We start from the raw sequence: 19,917 nt of genomic DNA, 5'->3' as shown, positions 1-19,917 counted from the left end.
AGCTTCTGGGCCCGTGTAGCAGGCAGTTTACTTTGGGCATGCTTTTCATCCGGAAGTGAAAATACCGCCCCCTAGCCTTAAGATGTTTTAATGTATCTTTAGTTGTTCTACAAACGTTGAGCTATATGTTTTAATTTTTAATACATTGTAAGGCTACATGATGCGACTCTAATGATGATTTGAAAAAAGTTGCTTGAAAGGCATGAGATCCTTCTTTGTTTTTTGTGCGGACTCTACACTACATCAGTCTCTCATTCACAATTTGACAAGCACTTGATACCACCTGAAATTCCCAGGCGGCATCCCCTTTGTGTGGCCGTAATGCACACTCAAAAAAACTTGCCTTTTGCGGCCAGTGGCTGTTGTGCCCTTGGCCCGGTGTGCTGCATTGTGCCCTTCTCCCTGAGTGCTGCGTACTACGAAGCACCTCTCACTCACATGGCTCTCCGTCATGTGATCGGGTCTTTCTCACAGGCTGCAAGTGAAGACAGACTCATCGGGGACGCAACTGTGTGTGTCCTTATCCAATTCCGTGGTGCAAATTGAAGATATTGGAAGAACTGTCCACATTTGCATTTTGTCAGCCAACAAGATGAGTAGGCCTAACGAACAGCAAAAGCACTAGCCTATGTCAATCTACTATTCCACATAGTACAAAAGTTGACATTCTTTTCTGTGAGGGAAATAAATGTGACTCAACACCTGGATTTGGTCTTATGTAGCAACATTTTACATTGTTTTTTACAAAAGTGTTTTACATTGGATAAAAGCAGAGACTCCGAGCTACAAAATGGTATATCATACACTGCATTTGTGAGGAACAATGGGAAATTAATTCTGCTTTGAAAGTTGATAATCTTGTAAACTCACTTTTGAGAAAATGGCCTTTGAATGTTTTGGTAACTAGTGAAGAGATCTTCTTTGTCTACACCCATTCGTTCACACCCTCTTAAGCTTTAGCCCCACCCATCTCGTTTCGCTGTCGGAGCGTTCAGAGCGCACACTTTGTTTACCTCTGGATAACATGAAAACAGCCTAATCAGCTCTGCTAGCAACAATTTCATTACGCTTTTTTGTCTACTTTTACTGACAACGGCCATATTCAACGGGTGTTGTACACTTTAGCTTAAGACATGTAGCTAGCTAGCAAGCTAGGTAAACAATGAACCTAGTTAGGTAAAAAAAGGTGTAAGATCACACGTCCCATAATGTTAGCCAGTTAAACAACAATGAACACAGTGCCAAATCATGTCATGACTATATGCTGGGAATATGCTGGGAGCTAACCAACCAGGTTCAATGTTAGCTAGCTAACATTAGTCTCTAACTAGAAAACCAAATGGCTCTGGGATACAAATAATAACATCAGCTAGGGAGCCAGCCAACTAACGTTAGTTAGCTAGCTAACAGTACAATTTTGCTTGAAATAAACCACTTTCTGTCAAAATTCGAAACGTTTAATATCTGAAAATGTAGCTAGCTGACGCTAGACTATCTTACCTGTATATATCATCATGCATGATGAACGCGTCTCCCTGTCACTAATTCCATGACATGGTTGCCCTTAGTTTAAAGATGTAATCCGGACACAGGTGTTTTCTCCATCTCTTTAGCTATCATACCCTAATTCCAATGATTTCAAAACTTGATCCAATGAATTAAAAAAGTTGAATTTGACAGATTACCAACACAGACTGACCAGCTCAAATAGACAGAAGCCTTCTTTATGGCAGACCAATCCTATATGGCAGACCAATCCGAACTGCTTTCTCCCCCAATTGCATAGCCTGTAGAAATGTTGTGCAATATGAGCTCATAGATCTCATGAAGTGTTTGATTAGATTTTCGATTACATTTGCATTCATGTCAGTGATTAAAGGAACAATAGAGTGCCGAGTACAAGGCAGTTAGCAAGTTTGGTAGGCTACTCATGACCATCAGCAGCATCAGAGCTTGGAGAAGCCTAATTGCCATGACCAAACGATCACATGGAATTTAACTGCCTTCATGACTCGTGACCGCCAGTGTGGTGGTAATACAGTCAATACAGTCAGGAGTGGCTTCCGTCTGGCCACTACCATAAAGGCCTGATTGGTGGAGTGCTGCAGAGATGGTTGTCCATCTGGAAGGTTCTCCCATCTCTCCAGAGTTCTGGAGCTCTTTCAGAGTGACCATCGGGGTTCTTGGTCACCTTACTGATCAAGGTCCTTCTCCCCCGATTGCTCAGTTTGGGTCTTGGTGGTTCCAAAATTCTTCCATTTAAGAATGATGGAGGCCTCTATGTTCTTCGTTGACCTTTGATGCTGCAGCGAATTTGTTTTTGGTACAATTCCCCAGATCTCTGCCTTGACACAATCCTGGTAACGTAGACCTTACACAGCCTGGAGGTGTGTTGGGTCATTGTCCTGTTGAAAACAAATGTCCCACTAAGCCCAAATCAGATGGGATGGCATATCGCTGAAGAATGCTGTGGTAGCCATGCAGTTTAAGCGTGCCTTGAATTCTAAATAAATCACAGACAGTGTCACCAGCAAAGTACCCCCACACCATAACACCTCCTCCTCCATGCTTCACAGTGGGAAATACACATGTGGAGATCATCCATTCACTAACACCTTGTCTCACAAAGACATGGCGGTTGGAACATAAAATCTCAAATTCAGACTCCAGACCAAAGGACACATTTCCACCGGTCTAATGTCCATTGCTCGTGTTTCTTGGCCCAAGCAAGTCTCTTATTCATATTGGAGTCCATTAGCAGTGCTTTCTTTGGAGCAATTCGACCATGAATGCTTGATTCACGCAGTCTCCTCTGAACAGTTGATGTGTCTGTTATTTGAACTCTGTGAAGCATTTATTTGGGCTGCAATTTCTGAAGCTGATAACTCTAATGAAGTTATCCTCTGCAGCAGAGGTAACTCTGGGTCACCGTAAAGCTCAATGTTTTTGTGACTGCCCTTTCTTGAAATGTTCCGTATTGACTGACATTCCTATCTTAAAGTAACGATGGACTGTCGTTTATCTCTGCTTATTTGAGCTGTTCTTGACATAGTATGGAATTTTACCAAATAGGGTTATCTTCTGTATACCACTCCTACCTTGTCACAACACATCTGATGGGCTCAAACGCATTAAGAAGGAAAGAAATTCCACAAATTCACTTTTAAGAAGGCACACCTGTTCATTTAAATGCATTCCCAGGTGACTATTTCATGAAGCTGGTTGAGATAATGCCAAGAGTGTGCAAAGCGGTCATCAAGGCAAAGGGTGGCCATTTGAAGAATCTAAAATATAAATTATATTTCGATTCGTTTAACACTTTTTTGGTTACTACATGATTCCATATATGTTATTTCATAGTTTTGATGTTTTCACTATTATTCAACAATGTAGAAAATAGTTAAAAAAATAAAGAAAAGCCCTTGAATGAGTAGGTGTTCTTAAACTTTTGACCGGTAGTGTATGACTCAGGCTTAATCTAGCCCAGTTGTTTGGAATATTTGTCTTCACTAAATCTTCCCCCCATTTATTTAGAAATGAGGATTCAACCAGTTATGTTAATTTCACTGCCGGGAAAAATGATTTGCAGAAACATGTGAAACAATCCTTTGAGGTAAGGATAATATACTAATATACAGTATTTATGTGTCATTTACTTAATATGTCTGAAATGTATAGCATAAGGTAAATACCCCCTTCTTTCTCAGGTTGAAAATTATGAAAGAGGCTTCAATCTTACTGTGATAATCAAGGTGCCAATGAAGCTTGGTGACAAAGACATCTGGGCTGATCCAAATGGTATACAGGTGAGAGGAGTGGAAACTATTTTTTAAATCACCTATGCAACTGATAGAAAATAGGAGAATTGAAGCTTTCTGGTATTGTAAACTTTGTCTAATCTCCCAATATTGAGTGAATTACACCCTGTTAAAATGGGATTAAGTGGTGAACAGTGATATTGAAGAGACATTTGCCGTACTTTGTTTAGCAAATTACAATGTGAAAGCAATTGTTTTTTTTAGCTTCGACAGAAAAGTTTGGATCTAGGTTGTCTTGATTTTCAATGTCTCAAACTTTAAAAATGCCTGGGAGTGGTAGATAGTCCATACGGAAAGTATTCAGACCCCTTGACCCCCTTGACCCCTTTTTCCACATTCAGTTCTAAAATGTATTACATAATTTTTTCCCTCATCAATCTACACAAAATACCCCAAAATCACAAAGCAAAACCAGTTTTTTTTTTTTTGCAAATGTGTAACCCCCCCCTCCAAATATCACATTTACATAGGTATTCAGAGCATTCACTCAGTACTTTGTTGAAGCACCTTTGGCAGCGATTGCAGCCTCGAGTCTTCTTGGGTATGATGCTACAAGCTTGGCGCACCTGTATTTGGGGAGTTTCTCCCATTCTTCTCTGCAGATCATAAGCTCTGTCATGTTCAATGGGGAGCGTTGCTGCACAGGTATTTTCAGGTCTTTCCAGAGATGCTCGAGGGGGTTCAAGTCCGGGCTCTGGCTAGGCCACTCAAGAACATTCAGAGATTTGTCCCGAAGCCACTCCTGCGTTGTCTTGGCTGTGTGCTTAGCATTGTTGTCATGTTGGAATGAGAACCTTCACCCCAGTCTGAGGTCCTAAGCACACTGGAGCAGGTTTTCATCAAGGATCTCTCTGTACATTGCTCCATTCATATTTCCCTCGATCCTGACTAGTCTCCCAGTCCCTGCCACTGAAAAACATCCCCACAGCATGATGCTGCCACCACCATGCTTAAACGTAGGGACGGTGCCAGGTTTCCTCCAGATGTGACGCTTGGCATTCAGGCCAAAGAGTTCAATCTTGGTTTCATAACACCAGATAATCTTGTTTTCCATGGTCTGAGAGTCCTTTAGGTGCTTTTTGGCAAACTTCAAGATGACTGTCATGTGCATTTTACTGCGGAGTGGCTTCCATCGGGCAGCTCTACCATAAAGGCCTGATTGGTCGTGCTAAAGAGATGGTTGTCCTTCTGGAAGGTTCTCCCATCTCCACATAGGAACTCTAAAGCTCTGTCAGAGTGACCATCGGGTTCTTGGTCACCTCCTGACCAAGGCCCTTCTCCCCCGATTGCTCTTGCAAGAGTCTTGGTGGTTCCACATTTCTTCGATTTAAGAACAATGGAAGCCACTGAAGTTGGGGACCTTCAATGCTGCAGAAATGTTGTTGGTACAATTCCCAAGATCTGTGCCTCGACACAATCCTGTCTCGGAGGGCTACAGACAATTCCTTCGACCTCATGGCTTGGTTTTTGCTCTGACATAACATTGTCAAAAGTGGTGCCTGCCCTCCAAATCATGTCCAATGAATTGAATTTACCACAGGTGGATTGCAATCAAGTTGTAGAAGCATCTCAAGCATGATCAATGGAAACAGGGTTTCCCATGTGTCCAAGTTCAAGTCTCATAGCGAAGGGTATGAATAATTATGTAAATAAAGTATCTGTTTTTTTTATACATTTGCAAACATTTCTTAAAACCTGTTTTCACTTTGTCATTATGGGGTATTGTGTGTAAATAGTACTTGCAAAACACCATTCTCAACGTCAACATTGAAGAGGCGACTCCGGGATGCTGGCCTTCTAGGCAGAGTTGCAAAGAAAAAGCCATATCTCAGACTGGCCAATAAAACGATAAGATTGAGATGGGCAAACGAACACAGACACTGAACAGAGGAACTCTGCCTAGAAAGACAGCATCCCGGAGTCGACTCTGCACTGTTGATGTTGAGACTGGTGTTTTGCACGTACTACTTAATGAAGCTACCAGTTGAGGGCTTGTGAGGCATCTGTTTCTCAAACTAGACACTCTAATGTACATGTCCTCTTACGCAGTTGTGTACCGGCATCTCCCACTTTCTATTCTGGTTAGAGTCTGCTTGTGCTGTTCTCTGAAGGGAGTAGTACACAGCATTGTACACGATGTTCAGTTTACAAGATGGCAATTTCTCGCATGGAATAGCCTTAATTTCTCAAACAAGAATAGACTAACAATTTTCAGAAGAAATGTATTTGTTTCTAGCCATTTTGAGCCTGTAATCAAACCCAGAAATGCTGATGCTCCAGATACTCAACTAGTCTAAAGAAGGACAGTTTTATTGCTTCTTTAAACAGGACAAAGGTTTTCAGCTGTGCTAACATAATTGCAAAAGGGTTTTCTAATGATCAGTTAGCCTTTAAAAATTATAAACTTGAATTAGCTAACACAACGTGCCATTGGAACACAGGAATAATGGTTGCTGATAATGGGCCTCGTAAGCCTATGTAGATAGTCCATAACAAATCTGCCATTTCCAGCTACAATAGTCATTTACAACATTAACAATCTCTACACTCTATTTCTGATCAATTTGATGATATTTTAATGGACAAAAAATGTGCTTTTCTTTAAAAAAGGACATTTCTGAGTGACCCCGAACTTCTGAACGGTAGTGTGTGTGTGTGATATATATATATATATCACAATATATATATGCAGTTGAAGTCGGAAGTGTACATACAATTATGTTGGAGTCATTATAACTTGTTTTTCAACCACTCCACAAATGTCTTATTAACAAACTATAGTTTTGGCAAGTCGGTTAGGACATCTACTTTGTGCATGACACAAGTAATTTTTCCAACAATTGTTTAGACAGATTATTTCACTTATAATTCACTGTATCACAATTCCAGTGGGTCAGAAATTTGCATACACTAAGTTGACTGTGCCTTTAAACAGCTGGGAAAATTCCAGAAAATGATGTTATGGCTTTAGAAGCTTCTGATAGGCTAACTGACATAATTTGAGTCAATTGGAGGTGTACCTGTGGATGTATTTCAAGGCCTACCTTCAAACTCAGTGCCTCTTTGATTGAGATCATGGGAAAATCAAAAGACATTTCCAAATGCCTGAAGGTCCCACGTTCATCTGTACAAACAATAGTATGCAAGTATAAACACCATGGGACCACACGGCTGTCATACCGCTCAGGAAGGAGACACATTCTGTCTACAATATATGAACGTACTTTGGTGCGAAAAGTGCAAATCAATCCCAGAACAACAGCAAAGGACCTTGTGAAGATGCTGGAGGAAACGGGTATGAAAGTATCTATATCCACAGTAAAACAAGTCCTATATCGACATAACCTGAAAAGCCGCTCAGCAAGGAAGTAGCCACTGCTCCAAAACCGTCATAAAAAAGCCAGACTACGGTTTGCAACTGCACATGGGGACAAAGATCGTACTCTTTGGAGAAATGTCCTCTGCTCTGATGAAACAAAAATATAATTGTTTGGCCATATTGACTATCGTTATGTTTGGAGGGAAAAGGGGGATGCTTGCAAGCCGAAGAACACAATCCCAACCGTAATGCACGGGGGTGGCAGCATCATGTTGTGGGGGTGCTTTGCTGCAGGAGGGACTAGAAACGGGGCCGTGCATTATCATGCTGAAACATGAGGTAATGGCAGCGGATGAATAGCACGACAATGGGCCTCAGGATCTCGTCACAGTATCTCAGCATTCAAATTGACATTGATAAAATGCAATTGTGTTCGATTGTCTGTAGCTTATGGCTGCCCATACCATAACCCCACTGTTCACAACATTGACATCAGCAAACTGCTCACCCACACAACGCAATACACTCGGTCTGCCATTTGCCCGGTACAGTTGAAACTGGAATTCATCTGTGAAGAGCACACTTTTTGCTTTTTGTAACATTTCAGCTTTTCAACATTTTAACATTAACATTTTATTTCAGCTCATGAAACATGGGACCAACACTAGACATATTGTGTTTATATTTTTGTCCAGTGTATAAATACATTAGTAATGATAAATGCACAAATAGCACAAATATAAAGTAAAGTATAAACTATGTTCAGTCCCAAGAAATGGGATAAAGAAGGTGGATATTGCAGGTTTTATTTCAGTTCTGTGATGATTGGAATTGACAGGAAACTTTTGTGTTTCAGATTCGAGGTTGTCAAAGACACAAGAATGAGGAACCTACTGCCACAGAGTTTGTGGACCAGCTGCAGAAAAATCATGCTGTGGTGAATAGTGCTAGCCCATTTCAGTGTTATAATGCCATCCACTTCTATTTGAAATAATATTTCTCAACAACTTCCTGGTATTGCAACTTCCTGGTATTGCAACGGTCACACCTAACACCAACTTGCCTTGAGTGTCACGAACAGTAGCAATGACAGGTTTTCTGCTAATAGATTATTTACTTAACACATAATCTAATGGCTAAACATATATTCTAGAATTTTTTAGATGTTGAAGCCAAGTGTTGTTACAGGTGTTATTACAGATTTGCTGTGTCTAGAAATGCTGTTAAATGTAAACAGAATTACATTTAGGTAGTTGCCTGATTCTGTATGAAGGCAAACTTAATTAAGAAAAGGTATTCACAACCTCTTAAAATGTGACTTTTAAAATGCTTGATTTGTGTTACACTTTATAACTCATGAATAATCCATTATAAATTGTCCATAAAGGAGTATAAATGCTTTAGAAATTATAATATATGTTATAAATGCTTACCAACTAAAATGCATATATAAATAGTTGTAATGCTTATTCATCATGGGTTAATAGTAAACAATGTATTCTATTATATTAATGTGTTCGATTGTCATTAGTTCAAAAGTGATCGCAATTCTTTTTTCTTCCCCCTATCCTACAGGACTGCTCTGTCGCAAATTGTGGGGTGTTCATGTGCAAAAGCTTCATTCGAAATTTGGAACGTAACTCCTATAACATCACTGGTAACCTCAGCTCTCAATGGATAGAACAGGTAATAAATGAAAGGATGGAGGTATGGATAATTGTATACAGTAGTTTCCCCCAATGCTAGCTGTGCTAATTTACAGAACATATCTCCTTACTAACATTCCTTGCTCTTTCTCTCTGCTCTCAGATTGGTCTTGAGTCTGCCCAGTTCAACTTGGTCAGCAGTGCCACTGTAGATTATGACAGAAACCAATACATCTACTATTCTTCGGACTCCAAAAATAACCCACCTATACAAAAGGTAGCCTTTTAGATGTTATCTCCTCAAATCGGGGTTGAGGTCGATTGGAATTGAAATCAGTCAATTCAGGGAGTGAATTTAATTTAAAATCCAAATATGTAAAAACGTTTGGCTTAAACAGCTTCTCCTTTTCAGCTTATTGCAAAGTTATAAAAAAAAATATTAAAATGTTTTACTTATTGAATTGGAATTTCAGTTTACTTCCTGAATTGACTGCCTTCAATTTCAAATTGACTCCAACCCTGCCGCCCAGTAAGATTGATAACTTAATTTAGCTTCAGTTGAAAATACATGCATTTGTCATCCTCAGATTGAAACTCAGGTGGAGGTGTATCCTGAGGTTAACTTCACAAAGGGGGTCATTGGGGGTGTTGTGGGAGGTCTGCTGCTGTTAGCTTTGATCACAGCTGGGCTTTATAAGGTAATATTCATTACATATTTGGTATAATCAATTTCACTCTCATATGTTGAATATCTACAGTATGCTCAAGGGTTTTAATGTACATCACCATTTTATATTAAGTAGTTCTAAAACCAGGGTCGTTTTCATATCCATGTAATGTGCCATGTACAGCATACAATGCCTTCAGAAAGTATTCATACCCCTCAACTCATTCCACATTCTGTTGTGTTACAGCCTGAATTCAAAATTGATTAAATAAAAAAATATCTCATCCATCTACACACAATACCCCATATGTGCAAAGATGTTTTTAGATTTTTTTGCAAATGCATTGAAAATGAAATACAGAAATATATAATTTAGTTAAGTATTCACACCCCTGAGTCAATACTTTGTAGAAGCACCTTTGGCAGCGATTCCAGCTGTGAATCGTTCTGGGTATGTGCAATGAACACGATGGGTGTCAGAGAGCACTGTGATAGACTACATTCAGTTTGCTGAGTAGAGTGTTGGGGGCTATTTTGTAAATGACATCGCCGAAGTTAAGGATCGGTAGGATGGTCAGTTTTAGGAGGGTATGTTTGGCGGCATGAGTGAAGGAGGCTTTTTGCGAAATAGCAAGCCAATTCTAGATTTTATTTAGTATTGGAGACACTTAATGTGAGTCTAGAAGGATAATAATAATAATAATATATCCCATTTAGCAGACGCTTTTGTCCAAAGCGACTTACAAGTCGGCTGGGGCCACTACTTTTACATAGCCAGAACCCACACGCTTGGCTAGCGCCATGCTTGACTGAGCCACACAGAGTTTACAGTCTAGCCAGACACCTAGGTATTTGTAGTTGTCCACATATTATAGGTTAGAACCGTCCAGAGTAGTGATGCTAGTTGGGGCGGGAGGGTGCGGGCAGCAATCGGTTGAAGAGCATACACTTAGTTTTTCTAGCATTTAAAAGCAGTTGGAGGCCACGGAAGGAGTGTTGTATGACATTGAAGCTCGTTTGGAGGTTTGTTAGCATAGTGTCCAAAGAAGGGCCAGATGTATACAGAATGGTGTCGTCTGCATAGAGGTGGATCAGAGAATCACCAGCAGCAAGAGTGACATCATTGATATATAGAGAGAAAAGAGTCAGCCCGAGAATTGAACCCTGTGGCACCCCCATAGAGACTGCCAGAGGTCCGGACAACAGTTCCTCCAATTTCACACACTGAAGGCTCAAGTTGCTGCAGGGGTTGCTGAGATGTTGGCCAGGGTAGGGGTAGCCAGGTGGAAAGCATGGCCAGCCGTGGAAAAATGTTTATTAAAATTATCGATTTTCTTAGATTTATCAGTGGTGACATTGTTTCCAATTCTCAGTGCAGTGGGCAGCTGGGTGGAGGTGCTCTCATTCTTCATGGACTTTACAGTGTCTGAAAACTTTTTTGGATTAGTGCTACAGGAATCAAATTTCTGTTTGCAAAAGCTAGCCTTAGCTTTCCTAACTGACTGAGTACATTGGTTCCTGACTTCCCTGAAAAGTTGCATATCGTGGGGGCTATTCAAGTGGGCTAGAAACGGAGCTGCCTTCAGGGGATTTAAGTGTTTGAGAGTGAGTTGGAAGAAGACATTTCATTACGTTTCTAAGAGTTTTCCACACCTGGATTGTTCAACCTTTGCCCATTATTATTTTCAAAATTCTTCAAGCTCTGTCAAATTGGTTGTTGATCATTGCTAGACAACCATTTTGAGGTCTTGCCATAGAATTTCAAGTAGATTTAAGTCAAGACTGAAACTCTGCAACTCAGGAATATTTATTGTCTTCTTACTAAGCAACTCGTGTATATTTGGCCTTGTGTTTTAAGTTATTGTCCTGCTGAAAGGGGAATTAATCTCCCAGTGTCTGGTGGAAAGCAGCCTGAACCAGGTCTCCACTAGGATTTTGCTTGTACTTAGCTCCATTACGTTTATTTTTTATACTGAAAAAATACCCAGTCCTTAATGATTACAATCATACCCATAACATGATGCAGCCATCACTATGCATGAAAATATGGAGAGTGGTACTCACTCAGTAATGTGTTGTGTTGGATTTGCCCCCTGAACACTTTGTATTCAGGACAAAACGTTAATTGCTTTGCCAAATTATTTTGCCGTTTTACTTTAGTGCCTTGTTGCAAATAGGATGCATGTGTTGGAATATTTGAATTATGTACAGGCTTCCTTCTTTTCCCCCTGTCCTTCAGGTTCGTATTGTGTAGCAACTACAATGTTGTTGACCCTTCCTGTTTTTTCCTATCACAGCCATTAAACTCTGTAACTGTTTTAAAGTCACCAAATCCTTGAGCGGTTTTCTACATTCCTGGGTGTATTGATACGCCATCCAAAGTGTAATTAATAACTTCACCATGCTCAAAGGGATATTCAGATTTTTTATGTTTACCAATAGGTGCCCTTCTTTGCAAAGCATTGGAAAACCTCCCTGGTCTTTGTGGTTGAATCTATGCTTGACTACCTCAAAAATCATGTTAAACACTGCTATTGCACGCATAAATCCATGCAACTTATTATGTGACTTTTGAAGCTAATGTGTAGTCCTGAACTTAATTAGGCCTGCCATAGCAGAGGGGTTAAATAATTATTGACTGAAAACATTTCAGCTTTTAATTTTGTAAAACAAAACAAAAAACATGATTCCACTTTGACATTATGGGGTATTATGTGTAGGCCAGTGACAAAGTAATACATTTTAGGCTATAACACGACAAAATGTGAAAAAAATGTTAATGGGTGTGAATACTTTCTGAAGGCACTGTGTATAGTAGAGTTCTGCATGGGTCCGTTTTTTGGAGCCACACCCGCCCCACGCCTGCCACAATTCCGATACCCACTCGACACCAGGACAGATTGTTCTCCACGAATCAACCCACCTACAAAGAATTATTCTGAGAGATTATCTGTGAACCTGCCAAATTGCATCCATTTTTTATTTATTTTTTTTACATTTTTTTTACTCCAGACAGTAAGCCCATTGATTTTTCTAATTTGTCTGCATGTTTATGTTGGATAAAGGAAACCATACAAATGATTTATTTTTATTTTCACAATGTGGCCCAATGATAACTCAATAACTTTCAGCAATAGCCTGCTTATATAGTGATAGGCTCATCTGCTCCATCCAGCATACCTCCTCATCAAATATCAGAGACACGGACCAGCCAGCAACTTGTTTTTGTTTTTATGTTGGGTTATCCTCGTCCTGTCCTCTGTTAGTTGTGTAACCAAGTTCAGCTAGTAGCTAGTTCTACTAACCTACTATGTTTATGTTATTTATTTAGTTGAAAAAGACAATCACTTGCAGGAAAAATAACGTTTTTTAGTTTACAACAACTCAAAACCTTTGCAGGCAAAATTGTTTTGGTTATCAAATTGTTTAATTGAAACTTAAATAAAGCATTGCCAGAATTGAATATAGCCTGCAACAATCTTCTAACCTTTGCCAGCCACACCAGTCAAACGCAAATTATATGACCAGCGTACGGTGGATGAAAGTTTCAGTTGTGAACGCCTCTGCACGTGTACAAATTACAATGTTTCAGCACCAATAATAGACAGTTCCCTACTCCAAGGAAACAGTGGGTACCTGGGCTGATGCAGGAATCTAATATGCAGTACACATTCTTATACTCTTACTATGCAATAAATTTGCCAAAAAACTGTTAAATAATGTCATAATCTCTCTCTACACATGTCTCTTTCTCTCAGGCTGGGTTTTTCAAAAGCCAGTTGAAGGAGATGATGCAGAATACATCAGAAGATGGACCAGGTGGTGATGGAGAAGCTGCCTCGCCTGAATAACAGCAAACAATTGGACTTGCTCACTGAATGTGTACAAATATTAAAGAGGAAGTTCAGGATTTTACAACTTGATGTTAGATGGTTTCTCACCGAAAAAGTAGTCTATGGGTCAGGAAAATCCGTAAATCATGGTTCAGTTTTCTTTAAATCTACTACAAACTTCAGCTAACTTGAGCCACTGCTAACAAAAAAACGATGCTCGTGATAGATGCTATCGTGCAATTTCGAAATGTTATCGGCCAAATCAACTACATAGTTGGTTTTTCGTTACTTAATAAACCTTTACCGCATAATGTTACCATGTGGCAACATATCATTTCTCTTTACCCCCTTACTTCCCTAAATGAAAAAATACACCATGGCCTTTTAACTAGATAATAACTAGCTACCACGCACATAACTAGCTAAGAGCTAGTTATTAATTTTCTCCACAAATGATTCTCATAAAATAATCGTCTTTACATCTCCCCTTCCCCCCAAAAAGATAACATTTGGCTAAGATAACATACGACTTTATTTACATATGCATGGAAAATACAATTAGTTTTATATGTATAATATTATAATATCCATTACATAAATATATAATAGGGCTAGATTTAATAGTTGTTTTAAGAAAACATTTTCACATAGTGTGATTGAATAAAACAATACAATTATAATTCAAACACCTCATTTTTATTAGAAAACCCAAATATTCATGATATTAGTAGAAGAGTATTACCGTTGTCACAGTGTTTTGATATGGCAACATGCAGTTAAATAAAACTTTAAAATATATTTTTTCAAACACTGTTCTACATTTGTTTATTTGAGGCCATTTGAAGTGATAAAAAATGGAAGTGATAGGGGGCATGGTTCTATAATAATGCGTGCAGTAAAGGGTGATTTGGCCATTGTAAGTCATTTGCACAATTGCCACTATCACTTCCATTGATTGTTAGCTAACAGTGGCTAAAGTTAGCTGAAGTTTGTAGTGTGTGACCACTGCATTTAAGCTGGTACACCATTGACATTTTCATTTAATTAACATTTTAACTTCCCATTATTACCAACAAGATGGCCACCGGTCCACTCCTGCTGAATGTTAACTTGAATGGGAATGTCTATTCTATTATCTATATTTCTGTGATTTCAATAGGTTTCCTATGGAAGATTGACAACAGAATTTAGAATAATGGATATTCCCATTCAAGTCAACATTCTTTGATGGGTGGACCTGCAACCATGATTGTGTTACCATTTGAAAGATACAATTTCAATTGTATTCACATTTTAGTATGTATGGAAAAACATGTATGGAAAGATTATTTCAAATCAAAAGAGGTCAAAATGCACCAAAGCATATGAATCAACTCAGAAAGTTATTGTAAATAAAAGTTAACCTCCTGGCAACTATCTACCTATATGATACTGTAAAATGCTCAGTAACCCCTTTACAGTGCCGTTCTTCTCTATTGTCGCATGCTCTTACAAAGACTGCAGAATTGGTAGTGGACAAAAGAGGTGCTCAACTTCAATTAACGTAACCATAGACCACTTAAACTGGTGCAACACTTCCACTAACCAACGTTTGGCACAAATACATATTGTAGACAACGCCCATAAATATGCTAATAGGGAGCCCCCTGCCAGTACATTGCCTCCACCTACAATTCAAAGTGAATAGATGATTGCACCTTATATTCAAAACATTTTTAACCATTACACTAGATAACCCATAAAAGTTACAAAACAGTACCATGTGAGATCATATGAGTACCTCTGAAGGTGCCTTATTTGTATATTTTACCTTTATGTACCCCAGGGAACAACACTGTACCCTAACCATACCCTTATTATGTTCTTGGTAATAAATATGTACCTGGTGGCAATGCAGAAACATCAACACACCTCTGACCAAGAGGTTGCAAGTTCAAATCCCCACAGCATATATTCATACTTTACATTAAGTGTCCCAGAGCCCTGCTATTTTTATGTTGGTGTTGTCAGATAATCTTACTTTGCCCACCCCCAATGTCATACCCAGAGACCTGGTCGCGTAGCAGTAAAAATACAGTAAATATCATCATTTACAAGTTATTTTAGGGCAATAACACCCTAGTAAATTGTATATTTACTGTATTTTTACTGCTACTCAGTAGCCAGTGTTTACTGTAATATATAATAATTATAGATCATTTTTAACAGTCTGAGAAACCTTTAGTAAAGTGCAGAAATGTTTTCTTCCCAATAAATCTGTGGCCAATCGCTGCCATGCCCAAAAAGCAGAACATTTCTGGTCACTGGCAACCAGAAAGTTGTAAGTTCAAATCCCAGGAGAGGTTGAATCCCACATGTAATTTAACAGCAATAACATCTTAATTCAGGTGTAAAAAAACATTCAAAAATATTGTAATTTCAGATGGTTGAAGCTTGTGTACAAAATGAAAGTTAAAGATGCAAAAACGATGCTTAAGAATGGGACGCATAGAAATAGCACACATAGAACACATCTAGCACTTCTTAGACTTGCTTTCAATGATAATGACAGATCTATAACTCACATTTCTATGTGAATTTGGTCAGGTCACCCAAAAGGTTACATATTGCAGCTTTAAATTAGGAATCTTGCAGCTTTAATTTAATTTAAACATTTCTTATGAAACCTTCTGGTATTTGTATGGCACAGACATTGTTTTATTGTTCTTCACATTTAATTGACACAGTGACTAGATAGCTTGCTTTAAATTCATCCCCTATCCTTGTGCTACTGGGTACCAATGATCATGTTCATAATTCCCTCCAATAACAAATGAATCCAATCTTCCAACTGGCAAGATATCCATCTGTTTGTTGGAAGATTGGATTCATTTTTGGACATGATCTTTGGTTTCCAATTTGCACAAGTATAGGGGATGGATTTGCAATAGCTTAGAGCTTACAGTACATGTCATGAGTTAGTTTAGTCTATTGAAACATACCAAGCATGACAATAAATGTAAATATTTCTACAAAATAAACTAACTGCCAAAAAAGCTAAACATTTCTTGCATTTATGATAAATAATCATTTTCACATGTAGTTTGATTTAACAATATACAATTATTATATTTAACAGACAACATCAGTTAAAGAATAGAATGTATGGTAGCTTATGTTCGTTGTATACTTTACAGCTGTACAACTGATGTTAAACATGGCTTCATTAATTCAAAGTATACAGTGCATTTGGAAAGCATTCAGATCCTTTGACTTTTTTCATATTTTGTTACGTTACAGCTTTGTTCTAAAATATATTTATATATTTTTTTCCCTCATAACTAAAAAAAAAAATAACCTCTTATGATGAAGAAAAAAGTCTTTTGGAAATTATATCAAATGTATAAAATAAAATAACTGAAATATCACATTTACATACAGTACCAGTCAAATGTTTGGACATACCTACTCATTCAAGGGCTTTTCTTTATTTTTACTATTTTCTACATTGTAGAATAATAGTGAAGACGGTCAAAACTATGAAATAACACATGGAATCATGTAGTAACCAAAAAAGTGTTAAACGAATCGAAATATAATTTATATTTGAGATTCTTCAAATGGCCACCCTTTGCCTTGATGACAGCTTTGCACACTCTTGGCATTATCACAACCAGCTTCATGAAAAAGTCACCTGGAATGCATTTCCATTAACAGGTGTGCCTTCTTAAAAGTGAATTTGTGGAATTTCTTTCCTTCTTAAAGAGTTTGAGCCCATCAGTTGTGTTGTGACAAGGTAGGGGGGTATACAGAAGATTGCCCTATTTGGTAAAAGACCATATTATGGCAAGAACAGCTCAAATAAGGAAGGTGAAACAACAATCCATCATTACTTTTAGACATGAAGGTCAGTCAATATGGAACGTTTCAAGAAAGTGCAGTCACAAAAACATTGAGCCCTATGATGAAACTGGCTCTCATGAGGACAGCCACAGGAATGGAAGACCCAGAGTTAACTCTGCTCAGAGGATAATTTCATTAGAGTTAACAGCCTCAGAAATTGCAGCCCAAATAAATGCTTCACAGAGTTCAATAACAGACACCTCTCAACATCAACTGTTCAGAGCATTCACTGCGCGAATCAGGCATTCATGGTTGAATTGCTGCAAAGAAACCACTACTAACGGACACCAATAAGCAGAAGAGACTTGGGCCACGAAACACGAGCAATGGACATTAGACCAATGGAAATTTGTAGAATCATGATAGAATCATGTAGTAACCAAAAAATATATTTTTACATTTTTGATTCTTTAAAGGAGCTACCCTTTGCCTTGATGACAGCTTTGCACACTCTTGGCATTCACAGCTTAGCACTTGTTGGTTGCTTTTCCTTCACTCTGTGGTCCAACTCATCTCAATTTAGTTGAGGTCGGGTGATTGTGGAGGCCAGGTCATCTGATGCAGCACTCCATCACTCTCCTTCTTAGTCAAATAGCCCTTACGCAGCCTGGAAGTGTGTTGGGTTATTGGCCGCTAAAAAAAAGACGAGGATCCCATCAGCTTTCTATAGGCTAGGCCTACCATATTTATTTCTCATCTTTCCTAATATTAAGCACATTGCTGATATTTTCAACAGGAGTATAGCCTACCTGGCTGGCATGAAAATAAACCACGGGGAAAAGCGTCCTCCATTTGCTATTTAAGTGTCACGTTCTGGCCTTTATTTTCTATGGTCAGGGCGTGAGTTGGGGTGGGGAGTCTACGTTTTGTGTTTCTATGTTTGGGTTTCTGTTTCGGCCTAGTATGGTTCTCAATCAGAGGCAGGAGTCGTTAGTTGTCTCTGACTGAGAATCATACTTAGGTAGCCTGGGTTTCACTGTTGATTTGTGGGTGTTTGTTTCAGTGTTTGTCGCCACACGGTACTGTTTCGGTTTGGTTATTCACGTCATCGTTTATTGTTTTTTTATTCTTAGTGTTCAGTTTATGTTTTTAAAATAAACGACATAAACACTTACCACGCCGCATCTTGGTCCGATCCTTACTCCTCTTCAGACGAAGAGGAGGAAATCTGCCGTTACATTAAGTGCATAGTGTAGCCAATTGTTAGATTACCTGTTAGATATTGCTGCACTGTCAGAAGTAGAAGCACAAGCATCTCGCTACATTCGCATTAACGTCTACTAACCATGTGTATGTGACCAATAAAATTTGATTTGATTTGAGATGACATGTATTATTTCCCGCTGCCCCTGTTTCGATACAGGTGCATGATAATGGTCCATTCTAAATCAAAACAAATGTCACATATTATTTAGTATATGTAAAGACAAGATTAAATCAAGAATAATCTGATGGGTGACAATGTTAACCGATCACTTGTGAATTATATATTATCACTTGTGAATGATGCCAAGCATAAGAAAAAATATTTTTTTTGCGACTTTTTCTCATCATAGTTGCACACAATCATGTAGCCTAGCCCATAGGCCTATATGTTTTAATAAGGTTTGTATTCCAACTAAATTGGCCAAATAACCTCTTGAAATAAAGCACATTAATCCACTTTACAAGAGGTGTAGAGCCTAGCTGGCATGTAAATTGTAAGCAGCCTGTGAGTTTCAAGTTTGGGGAAGATAATTTTTACCATAAAAATGCACCGTTATAATAAAAATATTACATGCATAATTGCATTTTCTGTCACTTTTGATAATGGTGTTTTCTGCTAATGTAACTGTCACGTTCTGACCTTTATTTCCTTTGTTTTGTCTTTATTTAGTATGGTCAGGGCGTGAGTTGGGGTGGGAAGTCTGTTTGTTTTTCTATGATTTGGGTATTTCTGTTTTGGCCTAGTATGGTTCTCAATCAGAGGCGGGTGTCATTAGTTGTCTCTGATTGAGAATCATACTTAGGTCGCCTGGGTTTCACTGTGTGTTTGGTGGGTGATTGTTCCTGTCTCTGTACCAGATAGGACTGTTTGGGGTTTTCACATTTCTTGTTTTTGTATTCAGTTGTTCATGTGTACATTTACGTATTCAAAGGAACCATGGACACTTACCACGCCGCAAATTGGTCCTCTGATCCTTTTCGCCTCTCCTCTTCGGAAGAAGAGGAGGAAATCCCTTACAGTAACATTTGCGCTTATAGCATATGTGTGCATTGGTGCGCTTATTATGTGAAGAAATAGCCTAATAGTTTATCAACATTTTAAGCTAAATGTTCTGATCTGTTGTTGTGTCAGCCACATTGCATAAAAATGTTTTTTTATGCTAATGGTTGTATAAATTTGGGATATATCGCATCCCACAACTGTCCCAGGCTATGTTTGGAATTTTATTTCTCGCACAGAATAGAATAGGTCGACTTTTGTACTAACGGAGATAGTATATTGACATAGGCTAGTGCTTTTGCTGTTCGTTAGGCATACTCATGTTGTTGGCTGACGAAAAGTAAATGTGGACAGTTCTTCCAATATCTTCAATATACACCTCGTAATTGGATAAGGAAAAACGCAGTTACATCCCCGATTTGTCTGTCCCCACTTGTAAGCCTATGAAAAAGAACTTGACAGAAAGCCATGTGAGTGAGAGGCGCTTCTGATTGTGCAGCACACTTAGGGAGAAGGGCACAAATCAGCACTCCAGGCCGCAAAAGG

At 38.7% G+C, this 19,917-nt stretch overlaps 1 protein-coding gene across 1 annotated transcript in view; it reads left to right on the top strand.

Annotated features, from left to right (window-relative positions):
- Positions 1–19,576, top strand: part of LOC135538797 (integrin alpha-M-like) — a 60,986-nt gene extending 41,410 nt beyond the window's left edge. The window contains exons 24-30 of the mRNA XM_064964712.1: positions 3,535–3,613; positions 3,708–3,806; positions 7,994–8,074; positions 8,713–8,823; positions 8,947–9,060; positions 9,371–9,481; positions 13,209–19,576. Of these exons, the coding sequence (XP_064820784.1) occupies positions 3,535–3,613; positions 3,708–3,806; positions 7,994–8,074; positions 8,713–8,823; positions 8,947–9,060; positions 9,371–9,481; positions 13,209–13,301 (688 nt within the window). The 3' untranslated portion in view covers positions 13,302–19,576. The remainder of the gene's footprint in view (positions 1–3,534; positions 3,614–3,707; positions 3,807–7,993; positions 8,075–8,712; positions 8,824–8,946; positions 9,061–9,370; positions 9,482–13,208) is intronic.
- Positions 19,577–19,917: the final 341 nt, after the last annotated feature.

Source organism: Oncorhynchus masou, unplaced genomic scaffold, assembly GCF_036934945.1.
Source record: "Oncorhynchus masou masou isolate Uvic2021 unplaced genomic scaffold, UVic_Omas_1.1 unplaced_scaffold_24___fragment_2___debris, whole genome shotgun sequence".
Lineage (NCBI taxonomy): Eukaryota > Metazoa > Chordata > Actinopteri > Salmoniformes > Salmonidae > Oncorhynchus > Oncorhynchus masou.
This window is presented reverse-complemented; position numbering and strand designations above follow the sequence as displayed.